The 13,777-nt window shown below is 41.1% G+C and overlaps 1 protein-coding gene across 21 annotated transcripts in view; it reads left to right on the top strand.

The window, feature by feature from the left end:
* adgrb2 (adhesion G protein-coupled receptor B2) overlaps nucleotides 1–13,777 on the top strand; it is a 222,921-nt gene that overhangs the window by 137,127 nt on the left and 72,017 nt on the right. For all 21 annotated transcript variants that reach the window (XR_008414306.1, XR_008414307.1, XM_053861371.1 and 18 more), the window contains 6 exons: nucleotides 389–457; nucleotides 788–896; nucleotides 987–1,133; nucleotides 4,908–4,995; nucleotides 5,607–5,709; nucleotides 12,293–12,336. Coding sequence is in view for 19 of the 21 variants with exons in the window: in XM_053861371.1 (XP_053717346.1) it covers nucleotides 389–457; nucleotides 788–896; nucleotides 987–1,133; nucleotides 4,908–4,995; nucleotides 5,607–5,709; nucleotides 12,293–12,336 (560 nt within the window). In the remaining 2 variants the exon portion in view is untranslated. The remainder of the gene's footprint in view (nucleotides 1–388; nucleotides 458–787; nucleotides 897–986; nucleotides 1,134–4,907; nucleotides 4,996–5,606; nucleotides 5,710–12,292; nucleotides 12,337–13,777) is intronic.

The following is a 13,777-nucleotide window of genomic DNA, read 5'->3' as shown; positions in this document are numbered from 1 at the left end:
CTCCATTAACAAAGAAAATACTTCAATACTTTTCATTGGCTGAAAGGAGGCACAGCATTCTGGGTAGTCTGGGTAAAGGTGACTGTAGTATCTCAAAATTGAGCAAGACACCTTCATCACTATTGCTCCTCAACTTCACTTCCTGAGAACCAGGACAGCGCTTGAACCTAAGTGCGCTTTGTGGTTGAGGATAAGGAACGAAATGGAATTCACCTCATGTCTCTTGGTTGCCTTGAAGCGCCTTGGGAATCCCTCAGAAAAGCTGTGGGTGCTATCATTGGCTATTCCGTGGAAAATGGATGGTCAGAATTTTAAACACTTCCTGCAATGGTTGTTTACATTTCAGAGCTATAACTGGAACTGACTCCTGTTTTTATTTGCCATCTAGAAATTCTTCCAGATAGTCAGTTTCATGTTGGACATGGAGAACCTTGAGAAATGGGAGGACGCACACCAGGTAAACTGTTGTCTTTGTACTCTCCAATCTCAGCATTCCGGAATTCTGTATGCGCCTTTAAACTATGTTGGTTTGATTCAGTGTCCGACCCTGTCAGTTCCCTGAACAGCATCAGTGCAGAACATGTTTTCAGAGCGCCATGACTTTAATCGAAGGTGTCACTTTATTCAGATGAGAACTTGAACCCGGGGCTTGGTTTTGTTGCATGATATTAAAATTCATCTCAAGTGATGCTGACTTGAGTCTTGTTTTTCACCCTGCGTGTTCCATATTTGTTTAAAATCCATATTGATGTACAATCGTGACATGTATTGACTGGAATTTACTTAGGCTTCTCCTGGTGCTGCACTCTTGATGAGGATCCTCGAAGACTTCATTCATCTCATCGGCGAAGCCCAAAAGCCCTTCCAGAGTTTTTTAGTTGTAACCAATAACCTCAGTAAGTTTCTTTTTTCACCACACGTGTTGATTCAAACTGCCAGCGTCATTGGAATTCTCATCAATTTGACCAAATACATTTCCCCTTCAGTGATCACCATTCAGCGTGAGCCAGTTTCAGCCGTTTCCAGTGACATCAACTTTCCCATGAAGGGCCGTAGAGGAATGAAAGACTGGGCCAGGACAGCAGAGGACAAGCTGTACATCCCCAAAGAGGTGTTCATCATCCCCAGTGAAGGTGAATCCAATGCACATTCCGCTCGACTTTGCGTTCGACAAATCAGAAAAAGCCTCAGTCAGGGCATAAATAAAAGGTCTTGACAAGGAATCGATATCGGGTCCGACCGAGACCAAAATGACTGGGTCAGGTATCAGTCTTTTTCCATGATACCTGTCCAATCCAGTCTATAAGCACGAAAATTTTTGTGCAACATACTGTCATAGCGACGGGTGGATGAGGTTTCATGACACAGTATCCTGACTTTCAGACACCACCAGATGGCACTGTCTGCTGTAAAATATTTGTATTTGAACAGACAATTCAATGAAACCTGACAGAATTTCTAAACCAAGAGCGCCATCTAGTGCACAACCTCAATGGTGAGGTGTTTTTTTTAGGACTCAGTAAGCACTTCACATCCCTGAACATTATTTTTGAGTGACAAGTAGATGGTAATGGATCGAATGGGTATCAATAGACCGTCAAGGCTGTAGTATCTGTATCTGTATAGAATGTGAAAAAGAGATTGAGCCTAGTGCCTCAGATGCAAGAAGGTCAATACAGTATTGGCACAATCCTTTTGTTTTTCCAAACACATGAAAACAGGTTGTACTACATCTGTCTACAAGCACAAGCTTCCCTGAGAACAACCACAATGGAATTTCAGTCGTAAAAACCTTCCTCCATCCAACGTGAACGTCTCCTTCCACGGGAAATTACGTTCAGTCTGGTCACCGGTCCCAATTACAGGTCACGAAAGCTGAAAGTCAAAGTCTCCAACTTTTGACTTGCCGACGATGACAGTCGCTCACTTTGATCGGCGCTGTAATCGTTTTATACACTCTCCTGAGTTCACCTTACCTCACCTGTCCCTCACAGACTGAAAGATGTATGAGGATAAGGAGTGAATCATCTGGGAGTTATTTTATCAACCTGCAAGTGCAGACTTCAATATGTAATAAAAGGTTGTTTCTTGTTTTTCTTAGCATTTTATTGGTGCTATTGGTGAAAGGCGACAGTTGCGTTTACTATTTTACTGAGACGTTCTATGCATACAGCTGCCATTTTATCATATGCTAGTAGGTAAATTGTTTCTTCCAATTTCCATATAGCCAGATGAGAAATACTCTTCAACTCTGCGGGAACCGTGTCTCTTCCGATTGGTTGTTGACAGGCAGTGGCCTTCAGTCGATTCCTATCGGTTTGTTTGGTTCATTTACCTCATAATGAAAGCCAGTCCCAGATGGACGGCTTTAACATGCTCATAAAGGCCTATCGGCACGTCTTTGTGCTTGTGCGCCCTCCCTGGTGCTCACATATGAAGTCATTGATGGGTTCATGGATCGCTTCACCGGGCAGATGCTAGAACAGGTCTGCGCTGGTCTTTTTTTAAAGGTGACAAAGTCCCTCCCTTCTCATTCCCCCGCACCAAAATCAAGAAAACACACTTGGTGTGCAGATCTATAATGCTAGGAGTACCATCGTGAATTGGGAATCGCTGGTTTTATCTGGAGAATCATAGCTTCCGACAAAAATGTCTTCACCCTGCCGCTTCACCGTCTGATTCTGACAAGTCGATTTCAAGGTTCAACTTGATTGAAATGAAAAGTACAAGCCCTCTTTTCTACAAAGGCCTGTTGCAGTGACAAGGAAAACCTCTTATGTGAACTCTGATGTCCACATTGGATCGCCTCCTGCCCCAAATCGAACCAGATCAAGTACTTTTGGCGATGCCAAACTGTCATAGGGGTCTGGATGAAACAACTTTAAATGACCTTGAACGGTTTCGTAAGGTCATCAAACCAATAGCAGGAAACAAAAGTTCATTAAATATGAAAACTGGAAGTGGAACCAGACCAATAGTCTGAGAGTCAGTCTGACCTACACTCGACCGAGTTTATTTACGATGTCCGCAGTAAATTAGATTTCAGCATTTACCATCATAATCTTCTTCAAGAGACCTGCTTCCTCATTTACTAATTTGCCGTTTTATTTATTCGCTTACCTTATACAGCTTCCATCCACTTAAGATCCATCACATTGGCAGGCTTTCTCCTGCCCACCCCCCTTTTTTTTGCAATTTTTTTTTTTTTTTTCCCTGCTGTTAAGATGTCCCTGCCCCCTCATTTGTCTGCCTTGCATAGTGTCTTCCTCATACTCTGTGTACTCCTTCAGACAGACAGCTTTTGGATGAGTCACACAATGCGTCTGATCCCATCATCAGCCTCTGTCTTACGGTATCTTCCTTCCACTGCAGATGCTCCTTCATTGCATTCTGAAAGGGAAAAGAAGGGAGTGGCATCTCTCAACATGAACTCACTTCTCCTTACATTTCCCTGCATCTTCTTTTTCTGCCCTCCTCACTTGAGACAAAGTGACATTTACAGAGGAACACTTTGTCTCAGTGGGAGTCTCTGTTCGTCTTGGTGGAAGAATACCGGAGGGAGAAGCTGAGAGTCGAAGCATAACTTCTTTGGCAGAAGATTTTGATATTGAAAAGTATGTAGAAAAGCAAAACCTCAGTGGATAGTAATACAATGGAGCAGCTACAAAGAGAAGGCAGACACTGATTCCAACATGAATTCTAGCCAAGAAATCTGAATTTGAAATGATTATTGACATTTCAGATGTCATGCTTTTACCATGCAGGCACAACAGTCAAGTCGATATTCATTCCTATGCTGAGCGTGACTTTTAAGCTTATCTTCAAATGCTTGTTGCTTCTTGTTAAACTAAGCAGACAGCATGAAAATAATCAAAATGAAAAAGAGGCTTCCTGAAATCCAAAGATAAACAATGCCACCATGAAATTAGGTGTATTGTCATCGCTCATATTTCAAGACAGGCTTTGCACCCCAATAGCAAAAATGTTTCAAATGCTGGAGCATTCAATCTGAAATAACATTTTATGGTTTATTATTGTTATTATTATAGTTCAGTTTTCTAAGACCTCAGTTAATACTTTGCTCCTATTTTTTTTAGTAACAGTGAACAACAACTGCACCTTCCAACCATCTTCATCTCCAAATGCTGTTGCATATGTGAAAGGGAAACTCCAACTTATTCTTAAGCCACAGTTATTTACTTTTAAAGGTTTTTGTTAAGCACTGTAACCATGTATGGACTCTACTGTGGATGGCAACGTGAAGTCAATGCTATTGGTGTTCATGCTACTGAACTCAGTTTAACATAATATCATGGACGGCTCATGTCCTGTCAATGACCTTGTACTTGTTCATACTTGGCGTACATATTACATTTAAATTCAAAAGTCCTGCCACCCTTCACAAAGTTTTCGCTGATGCCCGCCGACAGAGCAGCACAGCATGGATTCCCTAGCTTTTTCTCAGTGCAGTGAGAGCAAGGAGGGGCATATCACCCTCCAGTCACTTTGAACATGCTGGGATTAGTAATGGTAGATTTGGTACCATGAAACAGCATTATGATGAGGTTTCATGAAACAGTGTCATGCCACTAGATGGCACTCTTGGCTTAGAAATTGTGTGAGGCTTCATTGAATGAGTTGTTCCAGTCCAAACATTTTACAGCAGACAGCTCCATCTGGTGGCAGAACACTGTTTCATGAAACCACATCAACCCTTCAGTACTGTCATGAAATGTTTTTAATTTTTTTTTAAGTATTTAAGGTGCGTGTGTCCTGGTTTTCAGACCCCATAGAGCCTCTCTTAGTAGTATAGTACAATGGGACCTCACATTATGTTTTAACAGAGAGCACCACCCACTGAACTCTGTTTGAAACCTCAATATTAATATTTTCTCAATGTGTTTCAGAAATGGACAGCGATTCTGAATCCACAATGTATTACGTCATTGGCGCCATCTTGTACAGAACCCTTGGTGTCATCCTGCCTGCGCCCACGTGAGTAATACGACTCATGTATGCACTTGAAAAGTATAGATTTCACTCTGACGCCGAAACTTTGTCTTACTTTCTCCTTCTCTCCCAACTTTTTATAATCATTGAACTACTTTGAAAGTTTCTATTATTACTACCTTTCTGTTCCTGTGTACTTGCACCCTGTCATGTTCCCCCTCTAATTTAGGCCCAGATTCTGCTGCTGTCCCCTTTTATATCGCTTCCATTATTTCCGCTCCTTTGGTCTACCTCGTTATCTGACAAATGTCTTGGATTTTTGGTGGAAAAGTGGAAGGAAATGTGCATTTTTTTTCGCGGTGTTTTCCATTATCAACCTATTACTCATGTGCAGTGGGCTCTTCCACACTGTGTAACCGGAGATTTTTTTAAAATGAAGAGCAGTGATATGCAACCTGTGTAGAGAGCAGTCATCGTGTGTTGTCGGTGAATTCGAATATTCGAAGTTTAAATATGTGAAACTTTTTTTTGTGAAAATAAACACTACATAAAACCGTTACATTTATTCTGATAAAAATGTATTGGATGCTTTCAGAGTCAATGAAAAATAACTGTCACATTCTTTTTTTTTTTTTTTTTTTCTTCTTATTCCGCAGTCCACCCACAATAATTAATTCAAAGATCTTAGCCGTGACAGTTCGACCGGAACCTCAACCCAGTGAGCCAAAAGTTGTTGTGGAACTTTCAACAATTTTCAATGTAAGTCAATGTTTTATTTTCACTGCATGTCATCTGTCACCTCTTCCTGAAGTTGATAACCACATTGTCTGCACTTACACACTAAAGAAAGATTTTTTTTTTTTCGCTCTCATTGAAACTACAGCTGTATATCCACACTAGCTAAGTAACAAAATATATACAGTATCATTTAAGGATTTTCAACATTCCTGTCCGAGCTCAACAGGACATCAAACCCTGGAGTGTGCGCTCCAGCCTCGGAGGTGTGGAGAGCGAGCACCTCCCCTGTGACACTCTACCACGGTCCAGTGAGGAGACAGGAAAGGTTTTACACCTCAATATGAAGAAAAAGCAGTCAGTAAATGTTGCTAACGGGACACGTCTGCATACAGAGGCTGCGTTATACACAGTAACAAAGCGCGTCGTGGGTCAGCTGATCGGTCAGATTTTCAACAGACAAGTCAGGATCTATAAACGTGCATTTAATTTTCAATAGTTGACTTTCAATAGTTGCCACATGCATTGAACTGTCTGTTGAGACATTGAGAATAAATATAAAAACTCAACAGTACCGTCCTATTGGCAGTGTTAACATCTGCAGTTTCCATGGTGAGGTGTATTGTTTCTGTCAAACGTATTTACCTGCTTCGTCACGGTCCTCAGTCGGCTGTAAAGCGAGCAGCTGTTCTTAAGATAACAAAAATGAATCAAAAGCAGTCGTGTTTACTCTTCTCATGCCGCCTCCGTCATAACAATGACAAGTATTTCAGAGATGCTGGCTGTCGTGTACATTTCTTTTGCACCACTGAGTCCTTGTAGTCCATTACTCACTGATAGAAGAGAGGAAATACACAGATGTGAAATACATACTTCTTTGATAAATGGCTACTGTCACGATGCTCTCAGTAACAAACATGTTGGCTTCCCTTCTCAAATTAAATCAACATAAAGTGCAGAGACATGAGCAATGTTGGGATGATGCCGTCAAAGCAAGTCATTTATCCTGCGAGACTGAGTTCCTCATGAGGAACTGGGAAAAAAAAAAAAAGGTGACGCCGAAGCCTGAGCACACATGCAGATGCTTTTCTTAAAGCTGAATTCTTCCCTTCTGTAAACTTGGCATGTCCACTGTGTGTTGTGAGGATAAAACTATATGTATAAGTGTTGTGTGATTCAAAGCCAGCACTTGAAGTTGAACAGCTTGTACTGAAAAATGCCATGGCTACACCATCCCAATGACTGTCTCTGAAGCATGCTCAAACAATTTCCAGTGAGATAAACTCAAGGCTCTGAGGGAGCTGCATGTTTTCTGCAAACAAGGCTCCAAATCCAACTGTAACCATTGTTGTCGGACAACTTTGCTATCATCAATACGGCATAGATGTAGCAGGTAGTGAGACAGCTCTCCTGAGATATACCCCCTCTGTATTCCAGACAGATGTGACATGCCACTGTGAGGTTTGGAATATTGTTTTCATTCCTGAAAGTTGACCTTGTCCCCGTGAGGAAGTGCAGAAATACACATCAAACCTAGTTGTGATTCTGTGAAACACAGGTAGCTATAGTTTCTATCCATCCACTTACAAGTAGGGCACTTACTAAGTGTCAAATTCAAGGTCTGAGCGGCGAATGCGGCCTGTTGAGTCATTTTATGTGGCTTGCAGTTGAAGTAAAAGCTCATTTAAAGTGAAATGACGTTGGAGCCTTGTCGTCCGCCAAGTTGAACCTTCAAATACATGCAAAATCAATACACATGGAATGGAATTCACTGAGAGATGTGAAAGCAGTTGTGAAGGAGAACAGTTCTGTCTGGGCCATTTGTGTGTTGTGAGTTTGACACCACTGCCTCAAGGTATCTCGGATTGTATAGTACTGTCCAGTGTTGGGTAGAAGGAGTATCATGAAACAGTATTGCAGGGTTGATGAAACAGTGTCCTTATTTTCAGAGGCAGCTAGATGGTGCTCTTTGTTTGGAAATGTGAGGTTTCATTGAATTAGTGGTTCAAGTCCAAAATTTTACAGCAAACAGTGCCATCTGGTGGCCTCTGAAAATCAGGACACTGTTTCATGAAGCCTCATCTACCCATCAGTAGAACTTAAGAGGGAGACGCCTGTTATTTGGCAAATGTTGCCTCTGTCTAATGCTATTATTTCTGTCATTTTTATATGCTGAGATGTGAGTTGTCCTGACAATTCACACAGAAAACTATAAGGGTGCTGAACATGCACAACTGTTTACGATCAGGAATCTTATGCAAGGAGAGTCTATCGCTCCTGAATTAAACTATGACATGGATCGGAATGTTGCCAATGAAGAAGTGAGCCAAGAAACTAATACTATTTGATTTGAAGACAATAACATCACTGGATTTTAAGCCTAGAACTCACATCTGCCACCGTCTTCCCCTGGTTCCTTCCTCAGGAGCAGCAGGTGTGTTCCTGCCATTTAGTTATGATTATTTTTCTTTCAGAAAGCACTCATCATGCTGTCCACTTCCATGTTCCCTGTTGCGTTTTCCAGTATAGTTCTTTTTCCTTTCATCTTGTATGATCACACAAGATTTCTGTCTTCCAGATTGATGGTGTGGTGTACTGTGTTGAGAATGCAGGCGCGCACCACAGGCATTACAATCAACCCCAGATTTTTCATCTACATGTGTGGGGTCTCTGACAGTTAAAAGAAACCCCACTGATCTGAAGCTCTGACAGAAGAATAGAGAGGGGCAGTGGAGATGTAATCTCTCCGTATGCTCCTGGTCTACCAGCTGGTTATACATGCTGAGCTGGGAACCCTTTGGTTGTCCTCCAAGTTGCTCATGAATGACCCTTATTGTTACAGTCAGTGCCCACCGGCTGGTTAACAAAGCTTTTTCTGCATCTTTCCAATGTTCGAATTATCAGAATGGATAAAAGTTATTCATTCAACACAGTTAAAATATGTCAGTCTTGCCTCATTTAGCCAGGTACTGTGCGTGATCCAAAAGGTGAAGGGCAATAGAATCATGACTTATGATACCCAGGGGCTTTTTTTTCCTCCGTCCATCCCTCAAATCCTACTTTTCAATATTGTAAAGAGTCTTTATTTTGAGATATGAGGTGGTTACTTTTACGACTCATTGATCCAGAGCGTTACGTTGATGTTATGTGGGCCGTATAACGTGAAGGCCTTTACGTATTGGCAAGGCAACGCTGTTTTTGGCTATTTCTTTAGCTCATATATGGCTAGGAAAATGGCAAGAGGATCCCCGACGGCACAATGTAAAAGCGCAAAGCAAAGGCAGCCATTACTTTAGAGTACACACGTCGATCACGGTGTGGTCAAAGAGACAGCGCTGTCACCTCTTGATTGATAGGTGAACTCCTGCAGGGATGGCCATGTTCATTGCCTGCCCAGGGATATCTGATGTTCAGGATGGCAGTCTGAGTGTGAGGCAGAACAAAGTGCTGTCATCCATCAGTCTGCGTCACCAAGCCTCAGATACTGTCGATATGAATGTTGCATCATTGTCTCCTCACAAGTCCGGCCTTGTAGAGCAACTGCGCTCATGTACATCAAGGAATATCAGGGCTTAAGGGAGGAGTGGCCGCCTTTATTCTCAAACACTCTGTTTTTGCACATTAAATAATAACCTTCATGGCAAGCATAATTGTTGTGAAAATCTTTTTACCACCTTCACCATTAGGGGGGGCTCAAAGCCAAAATGCAAAGTGCTGGCCATGCTGAAAGAACCTATAGGATTTGTTGCAAAAATAAAAAAAAATATTGCAGAAGCACTGCGCTAGATTTAAGTGGGGCAGACACATTGCTGCGTTCATATTTGATCTCATCACTTTCTGATTTATTGAACACAGACATATAGATATTTGGAGACTCACCAGCTCATTTTTATGATGATGGTTGCTATTATGAAGAGAAATAAATGAATACAAATCGTGAGTTGTCCAACTATACGCGCGAGGAATAGTTAAATAAGGAGAAATATGAAACAGTGGTCAGTGTAACTAAGAGTCAGAGCAATGTTCATGAGACGGAGAGTATCAAACTGAAGTGGGAGGTTTTTTTTTTCCTGTATGTCTTGGTGTACTGTATATGTCATGGAGGGATGTAAACAGCTTTCTCTGTGAAACCGCCAATATTCTGCAGTCAGCTCTAGTGCGTAACAGTTGCAGTAGAATATCACGTGATGGACATATGTTCGATTATCAATTGAAAATCTTTCATGATTTGTTACATTTACGACAAATTATTGTATCACTTATGACACTGAAAAAAAAAAAAAAGGACTATGATGTTTGCTTTCCATACAGTGATTTCTAGTCACAATAAAGATGAGTCAGAGGTGGAGTTGCGAGGTGACGAAAGGCAGAACAAAGCTCAGTCGAATCAAATACAAGTGTGGCAGGAGGACTGATGAAGATGAAGGAGAAGGTGTGGTGATAACACAGAAGTTCAAGTACAGACTGATGGATAGAGATAAAAATGATTCCGGAGAGTGAAGACAGGTTGGAACAAAGGAGAAGACTGTCAGGGGTAATCTGTGACTATAGTGTTGCAGCTTGAGTGTAAGTGAAGCTTTATAGAAGAGAAAGGTTTCATGGAAGTGAAGAGGTTTGTCATGACTGTAGGGAGGATGTACACGAAGAGGAGGCTCATTTGCTGTAGCAGTGGATGGAAATGCCAAAAGGCAAAGGTGAAGACAAGGACACGGGTCAGTCGCATGCAGCAGAGAATAGTTTAAGGATATGTCTTCCTGACCAGGATCAATACAACTTCAGCCACAAGCCACTGTGCCGCACGGCTTCCCCGTGTCATAATTCTGTTTATGTATCATCCCTTTGTAAGTTAAAAGGGCACTGAAGTTACAAGTGATCAATTGTGCAATCGCAACACAGCGGTGAGAAACGAAAAGATATCGATCCTCGGAGCAGTTCACTGATTGAGTCGCATCAAGTCGCCACACGTGGCAGAGCATTGATGAACAGATGATTCCTCTCCGTCCCTATGATTGGCTTTTTGGTCTCGGCTCGGTGAGGGATTAAGACGGAACTGGACACCACTTCAGTAGGTTGAGCTTGTTTTTTTTTTGTTTGTCATTTTCAGTATATTTTTATTCAATTGACCAGGATTGTGTCGGAATCTATCGACGCAACTCGAATAAGTGCCAGAAAAGAAATATTCTTGGCTGTTAAAGGGGTCATGGGAAAATAAATACTTTCCAAAAAAGATATCATCTCAAAGGTTTATCTTATGGGGATTCTTTACCTTATACTGAAGTATCATTATTGTACTGGCTTCCCATAGCCTTCCTTCCATTTTAAACTTTACACGGAACATACTTTACAATGAAACTTTTTATTCTCATCCTCTTGCTGTTCCTCACAAACCTTGAAACTTATTATTATTATTGAAAATGTTTATGTATATCATCATCGTTTTTTTGTGTTTGACATAATTCATAATGTATAATGGTGATGGAGTGATAAGGTTTCATGAAACAGTGTCAAGCAATCCCATTCTGCTCCATAATCTAGTGAAGGGCAGATGACGTATCATGAAACACTATTGCTGGGTTGACAAAACAGTATCCACATTTTCAGAGGCCACTAGATGGCGCTCTTGGCTCAGAAATCATGTGAGATTTGATCGAATTAGTTGTTCATTCCAAACATTTTTACAGCAGGCAGCACCATCTGCTGTCCACTGAAAGCTCTGTTTCATGAAACCTTGCTAACTGTTCAATAATGTGTCATGAAGCCTCAACTACCCATCAATATTCAATGCCATACATTTTACAGAAGACAGTGTCATCTTTCTTAAAACCTCATCCACCCATCACTACGATAATATTTGGACGATTATTACAATGAAACTGAGTGCACCACCGACACTGTTTCATGAAACCATTTCACTTGCATCATTTACTCTAACTATGAAGACTCTTTTCAATTCAACTATGCAGCTTTCAGGTACTATAGATGCTATTTGAAACAACTAGTTTTCTTGACTCTCCCTGCTTTTCTTCACAGATGCGTCATTTATTACTGTGATTCAAACTGCTGTTACACCAAGTATTGTCAATGTGTTCGCATTCCTTTAATTCAATAAACCATAGACCGAATATTTGCATATCCAACAACGTTTAGTGTTATTGCACCCACTATGAAGTGAAATTATTGTGGTGTTTATGTACCCATTAATGGGTGTAAAGTTATTTAGATTTAACATCTCATAAAGAGCATTAAATTCTGTTTTATTTGTGTTTACCAATCCACAAAATTGACTTCAGCTTTATGGCCTACCGTCTTCTGTCCTATATGAATAGTTTAAATGCTCTTAAAAATGAGCTTTTGTGTCAACATTTTATTTTATTTTATTATTGATCACACACTTGAATCATTCTCCATATATTTGCCGTTGCAAAATTGGCATCTTCCATCATTCTTTCTCATTGTCTGATTTCCACGCTCCTTTGTCGACACAGCAGCTCTGCATCTTCTCTCGTGACACGCCGCTTCATCTCCACCCTGCCAAAGTCTTTCGCTCATCCTCCCAAACAGCAATAACAGCTTATCCTGCCTCCCCCCCTCCCACTTGTTTTTGCAGGGTACAACCGATCTTCAGTGTGTTGTGTGGGACTATGGCAACTCGTAAGTAACCCTGACTTCATCTTCTGTCTGCGTGTGTGAGGCGTGCGAGAGCATATGCACGTCAATTTGTGCTGGCACCCGTCTGCAAGATTAATTAAATCGCAAAAAAAAAGAAGAGTGTAATGCCAGGATCAGACTTCACAAATTCACAGATTTCCTTCTCTGGCAATTTTCCACTTTCCAGTCTGTTTATCACTGTTGAGACAATTTTGCGACGAGAGGAAAAGCAGCGTATGAGGCGTCTGCTATAGGCAGTCAGAGCCCACAGAGAGAAAAAAAACCCCCAAAAAACAGAATGTCACAATGTTGCAAGACAAATAGTGCAAACTGTTTCATGATATAATTTCAGCTCTAAATACGCCACAAAGGCAGTGAACGCCTGCCAACATTGAATCAATGTTTTCCTAGCGGCAGTGTGACTATACAAATTGTCTATTTAAGGCTTGTCTGTTATGGATTTGTCTTTGTCCATATACAGTCCACCCACGTGGAAATGTGTCACTCATTTCCTGAGGTGGCGTTTAAAAGTGCATTTCATATGAGGAAATGAAATGGCAGTTAGCAAATGACTGATGTGACATTAAATAAAGCATAAAAAATGTATCCTTTGCCATGAAAAACAATCAAGCAAGTCAACAAACAAGTCTACTGAGTTCCATCATGAGGAATATGTGTGCTGTTTTTTTTTGTTCTTGAGGTTTTATGGTAAGCAAAGATGAAAGGAAACTCAACGATGAGCCACAAAAGCAGAGATACGGACTTGAGTTTGTGATTGGGACTCGAGTCACAACTGTCGGTGACTTCAGACTTGACTTGGGCGCAAAAACTCGACTCACGATTTATGATTTGTGTTCAGTTTTGTATGTTTCCTTTCTCTAAATTATTTCCTTTCCTTTTTTTTTAGTTAGTATTTACACACACAAAAAAAATGATAAAGTTCATGCTTTGACTTCTTTATCTATAACAACGCAGTGGTCAAAGTTGGCTGGATATTGGCTGCAAATCATCGCAAGATCATCACATTTACAGTATGTGAGACTTGATTTTGACTATGACTTGTGACCAAAGACCTGGACATGACTATGACTCGTGACTTGAGACTTGACTTTGGGCTTAGTACGTACTTAGTATGATTTATGCAAGTAACATCCGACTTACGACCGGGATCGGTTCAGATCAACCGGTCGTACGTAAGTTGAACGCCATTCAAAATAGCCGATGCGAGGGTTATAGCTACTACTGTAGTGGTAGATCGCTGTGTGAGAGTGAGATACTGGGATTCTGTGCTGCCGTAACTGTTGTATATGATGCCGAGCTGCTACATGATGCCGAGCTGCTACATGCTGCGGTGCCACACATTGAAATAAAAAAAAAAAAAAAGCATCTGCTGGCCGTGGTTGTAAGTACGACTGGACGTAACTCGAGCAAGTTGTCAGTCTGA

The sequence above is a fragment of the Synchiropus splendidus genome, chromosome 4 (genome assembly GCF_027744825.2).
Source record: "Synchiropus splendidus isolate RoL2022-P1 chromosome 4, RoL_Sspl_1.0, whole genome shotgun sequence".
Classification (NCBI taxonomy): Eukaryota; Metazoa; Chordata; class Actinopteri; order Syngnathiformes; family Callionymidae; genus Synchiropus; species Synchiropus splendidus.
This window is presented reverse-complemented; position numbering and strand designations above follow the sequence as displayed.